Consider the following 6,000-nt stretch of genomic DNA (forward strand, 5'->3'; position numbering starts at 1 on the left):
CGAGGTTCGACCAACCCACTAGGCTTGTGTTTGTCCTAAATCCACATGATATAACATAACAATGCAAAGTAATCATTGAAATGATAAACAAAAAATTAAGTTATAAATAACAAAAAATAAAAATAGATATACCGGACATTCCAATCAACACTATGTGTCTGTACTGTGATAAAAGTGTCACTTGTTTAAGCCTATGTCGAGAATGAGTCCAAAGGTCTTGTAACAAAGCTCACAATTAAGTGAGTTTTCAAGTTGAAATTTTATATTTTTGTTTGATAAAGCTACAGTGAAAAAATATACGACAAGCATATAGCTTAACAGTAATTTCTTTACATTGAAAATGAACAATGTTTTTATTTTGAATGGTTGAGCATCCTATCTCTGTTACTTTAGTGTATAATTTCTCCCAAAATTTGATTAATTGTTTGTTGGTTAAATTACAATGAATGAAATTTCTCAGAGCACTACGGTTATCATCTAACATTTTGTTCTTTTTTTTTCATTATTTAGTAATAAACTTAAGAGTATTAAAATATTATTGGCAAGATATATATGCTTAAACTGAATTTCTCGAGCAGAAACCACGGAAAATGTTGTAGATTCAGGATGGAAGATGAGAAACCTTCTATCACTTCTTTCCGCGAGCCACTGATCGCAAATAAAATATATATTGATTAACCCTTAGAATTTAGTTGATTTGACTATTTGTAACATAACATGGTGGATATGTAAATAGATGTTATAACAATAATAATAAAAAATTCAAAAGGCTTTCGGAAAGGGGGCTTATCTTTCATCAGGGGTTACTTTTGAAGAAGAAGGTTTTAAGCTTTTGTAGTCGAGTTTTGATTGCTAGATTTTCGATGTAATAAAATTAATTTGAGGATTGAATTGTAAGCCTGTAAATGTAGCAATGAAATGATGACAAACTGGAATCTTTATGCATATTCCTAATTAATTTATTTTAGGTTAGAAAGTGCTAGTTCTCCCAGTAGAATACTTGATAAAATGGTTACATGCAAACAAACTTCTCATGTTGTGTTGCTACGATGATTTCGGCAATTTGGCCACAGTAATTTCTACTTAGGGTCAGTAATATCTAAGGCAGCTTTATAAAAGCCGTTGAACAAACAAAATCGGTTGCAAGTAGTTAGATGATAAACCAAATAAACCAATCATCTACTTTATATTAAGCTTTCCGTAGAGTACTTAAATTAATATTTCTAACTTTTAACAAAACTTTGTTAATTTATAAGTACAGCAAATATATCAAAATACAATCACGTTCGTGGATAATTACAAATTTAGTTCAAATATAATTAATCATTTAACTTATATTGGCAATTTCTCTTGCTTTTTCTTTTGAAAAAAAAAAGTGTTTCAGGAACTTTTCTTTTGTTGTTGAAGCATATTTCTTTTATTTTTCTCAGCCAGAGTCTCAGGAGGCCAAGTCTGCAGGCCACATTTTCACGCTCCTTTACACCCATGGATCACAGAAACAGCCAAGCCCATGGTTCCACATCCAGCACATGGGTCTGCCTGGTGTTCACCTTTCACAAGCAAGCCCCCTCATCATCCCAGTCCAACAGGAGCACCTTTGGGGGTGCATCCCGCTTCACACCCAGTCCCCAGCTCTTCTAGCCTTCCTTCTCACTCTAGTCCACACTTGTTCAGCTTTCCCCCAACCCCTCCGAAGGATGCCACGCCGGATAATGTGACGGGCGCCGGTTCCGGGAGCATGGATTTCAGCGGTGCTGTCACGGGATTTGGAACATCGGACGAAAAGGGCTCGGTCGCCGGCATGATCACATTAGGCTCCGCACTCTCAAGCTGCTCTGGTAGCAAGCCTAGAGAAGGTAGTACTGGCTTCTCCTCGTCCCTCAGTCCCATCCACCAAACTGCCCATCCCATGCCCACTTATCCCGCCTATGCCCCAGGTGCTCATTCGGCTGGACCCCCACCTTCTGCAGATCTCTGTGGACCCACCTACAGCTTTCACGCTACTAGCCCATTTCTAGGCTCTAAATCATTACAATCTTCCATAGCACCCATTATCCCCACGTCCTCAAGTTCTGGCAACAAACCAAGAACAAAAGGAAGGTCTAGCGCGGGTAAGATGAACATTTTTGAGGCAGCTGTGTACTGCCTTCAATGTTTCCCCGTCTACTTCTTTCGGCCTTTGCTCTCTCGCTAATATCCTTGATTTCATAAGTCTTCTTGTTTCAAGCTATATGACTAATAGCATATGAAATACCCGAATCCAAGCTGGCGGGCAATAACACCTATGTTGGAAGCTTCTCCTCTGCATCTATGTGTACCCATACTAATAAATCTCTCTAATATAACTTGTACTGTATGTTGAGTATCTGCTATCAAGGAAATGAATACTTCTAGGTCTGTACTAACAAATGCATTAACTTGTTAAAGCATGTTGCTTATTTGACCTGAGTCTAACACTAATGCTAATACAATAATACCTTATACCTGGCTCGTTTATGGGTATGCTATATGACTACATTCAAGTATATTTGTTATATGTTTATGGTAGATGGTAGTAAAGCTTATAGAATTTGGTAAGCTGTGTTTAAAAGCTACACGTGAAAAGGTACTTTTATTTTTAAGTTATTTGTTGCTTAACTTAGCATTGAATTACTGTTATGTTATATTTTTTTGCTTATCTAATTAGAAAACCCTTTGACCAATCCATGATAAAAAAATACTTCAATTGAAGAACTAACACATTGTCTACTAACATGAAGTTATTATTCAAGAATTTTGAAATGTAATTAAAGCTTTCTTTTAAAATCATTGCTCTCAAACTTTGCACACATTAAACAGAGCTTTGGCGTACAATATTTTACAGTCGTCCTCTATGATCATGACTTTTTAGTTGATTATGTTTATAAATCCCTGAGATCTTCTCAAGATATACATGAGTGATTCATGTATTCTTGATTTACAGTTAAAGATATTTCACACTCGGCGAATTTGGTTAAAGTGATTATCAGACATTAAAGTCTCCCAAAAGTCTTACAGTCGCTTAACAGGACAACCCCTTAAATGAACAGATAATTTTAGATGAGTGGTAATTTAGTATTTAGACTCTTGTTGGAGGTCTAAGTAATTATGTTTGATTTATCAAATGACTACACTTTTCTAATTGATCTTTAACTATGTTAATTATCATTGGTAAAATTTCAAAATGAAATTATTCTTCAACAAAGGTTAGTAGAAGCTCGAATTTTCTATTTACATCCAGCACTGTTATAAGCTTTCATGATAGGCAGAAACCTGTGCCTCACATAAATCACTCATTGAGTCTCCTGACAGGTAGTTATCATTGGACCGCAGAACCCTTAGTTTCAGCTTTACTTCTTGCTAGGTAGCATTATAGCTGAGGTAATAGAAAGTTTTGTGACGTGTTTAGTTCAGACATTTAAAGATTAATTATCATAATATAGGTTCACAATATTTTCGTGATTCCTTAAATTAGCACGAAAACTCAAAAGCGGATCAATGACCTTAGATATCATTTTAATTTATGCCTATCTTTAAAACAGAAGTAACAATTTGTAAAAATAATCACTATTTTCGCATACTTAGTACTTTCATTGATTTAAAACTCACAAGTTTGTGAGAATTCTTATGCATAAAACATAACTTTTCTGTTAATACTAGAAATCATCAGTCCGGCTGGAATAGAACAAACATGGTATTGAACAAAACGCGGCGTAGGCAATTAATATGGCAAACATGGTGTAGTTGAATTACTCTTCTCTTCGGGGAAAAATCCAAAGAGACCGAATAAAGAATGTAATACTTAAAAATACAATAAACTTGATACTAGTGTACTATTACAAATATAATTCGTTATAATCAGGCTTTACCTTTTAAGGCACCAACACCATAACAACCCTTATACTAGAAATTAGGTACATCGAGGGATTTCTACATCTTAAGTGGAAACTTCGAGCGAAGGGAGAGAAACCATGAATAATTATATGGAAGAGAGCTATTGATTAACTTGTGTCACACAAACCAGTAATAGCACTCTGCATCTTGATTGTATGTTAAAAGCGCAGTTCATTAGTGATTTATCAAAATATCAAGCCCCCCCACCCCAGTGGCACAGCGGTATGTCTACGGACTTACAGCGCTAGAATCCGGGTTTCGATACTCGTGGGGGGAAGAGCACAGATAGCCCATTGTGTAGCTTTGTGCTTAATTACAAACAAACAAAATATCAAACTTATATATTGTTACGACAAAGCTCAGAACTTTACTTCAAAAATTAGTTCTATCTTTTACAAATCCACCTTAATTTTCAATACATACGGGTTTAAAGCGTTATAGGCTACATACAGATGTGAACGACGTTTGGTCTGTATGTTGAGGCTTTCATCACAGAGGCCGAAACTACAATTCTAATATAGTCGACTCTGCTTAACAATCCGCTAACAATTCAGAAGTTTTCTAAATCAGTGAAAATTGAAACTGGGAAACCCTCGAACCTGAGGCAGATGCTTTAGATGAGTAAGCTTCAGTTTCCACATTAAACGTTATTTTAACATAGTACATGTCTCACTTTTGGCTGTTAGTGTTAACATTGTTAGGGTAATGGTGATGATGTTGTTTTTATACAATTTAATTATAATCAGTATTTTTGATACATTGCTCATTAACCCTGAAATTTGGGGTATTTTTTCTAACTTCGCGCAAAGCTACACGAGGGCTATCTGCGCTAGCCGTCCCTAATTTAGCAGTGAAAGACTAGAGGGAAGGCAACTAGTCATAACCACCCACTGCCAACTCTTGGGCGAGATTGCGAGTCAAGCGCCCTAACCACCTGGCCATGACGGACCCATTAACCCTCAAATTACCGATTTGTTTATATAATGTTCACTACTGGTATGGGCCACATATTGTGTGTTTATTTGTTGTTTAACACAAAGCTGTGCTGTACCTACCGCGAGATCGAGCTCCGAATTGTAGCGTTTCAAACTGCCAAACTTACCGCTGAGCCACGGAGGTGAGCTAGATATTGCATCATACTGAGCAGTTTTATGTATTTTCCTATTATATCACTCAGTGTAAAGAACTGGCCAAAGAGATTCGATGAAATCACCCATTTTCTGTGTAAAATACATAAGAAACGCTAGCAGTAATTATTAGAATTAAATGCAATATTGGAAATATATTTGCTTTTATGTTTGTCTGTTTATTTATTTGCCTGGTTTATATTTCTTTAGGACCCAAATTTTAATTCTAGGACTAATGACAGAAGTTGAAACATTAGCAGTAACTTTTTTTTATTAAACTCTATAATGAAGTGGCAGAACAGACGTTATTGTATTCTATGGTACCACAGAAGATGTTTAAACTTAAGGATACATTGACATAAGGACTTAATTGTACTCCATAGTAATTTGAAATTATGGTCTTCATTGAGGTAAACGCCACAATACTTCTAAAAACGGACTTGATACTTTATCGAAATCCGAGATACAGTGACAGAAATGGCTATTATTAAACTCCATAACACAATAAGAGAAAGGATTTTAGTATACTCCATGTCACATTGATAGAATTTACTTTATGGTTCATTAACAGAGATGAGTTTTGTTCAGTTTACAGGTATAAGACAGAACTGACTTTATGGAAACTTATGGAACACTGACAGGAAAGAACTTAATTAAACTCAATGGTACGTTGTCGGAGAAGATTTCAATAGACTCCATAATACATTGAATAAATGAGTTAATTCAATTCAGTTTTTACCTTGATAGCAATGGGCATTATTGAACTCCATTACGTAATTAAAGAACTGGTTTTATTGAGGTGTATGGTACGTTGCCAGAAAGGGATTTTATTGAGCTCCAAGTTACATTTGATAGAGCGGACTTTATTCAACTCCATGTTATACTAATAGAAATGAACTTCTAATGGCTGGAGACGGCTTGAATGGGTAATGAAGAAAAACTTTAATACAACAGCAAATGT

The 6,000-nt window shown here is 35.5% G+C and overlaps 1 protein-coding gene across 6 annotated transcripts in view; it reads left to right on the forward strand.

Moving 5' to 3' along the window:
• LOC106459701 (GATA-binding factor 2-like) overlaps positions 1 to 6,000 on the forward strand; it is a 198,236-nt gene that overhangs the window by 138,116 nt on the left and 54,120 nt on the right. For 5 of the 6 annotated variants that reach the window (XM_013919352.2, XM_022386417.1, XM_022386429.1 and 2 more), the window contains one exon: positions 1,431 to 2,111. In XM_013919352.2, the coding sequence (XP_013774806.1) occupies positions 1,431 to 2,111 (681 nt within the window). The remainder of the gene's footprint in view (positions 1 to 1,430; positions 2,112 to 6,000) is intronic. The other variant, XM_022386440.1, reaches the window with a different exon arrangement.

The sequence above is a fragment of the Limulus polyphemus genome, unplaced genomic scaffold, assembly GCF_000517525.1.
Source record: "Limulus polyphemus unplaced genomic scaffold, Limulus_polyphemus-2.1.2 Scaffold29, whole genome shotgun sequence".
NCBI lineage: Eukaryota > Metazoa > Arthropoda > Merostomata > Xiphosura > Limulidae > Limulus > Limulus polyphemus.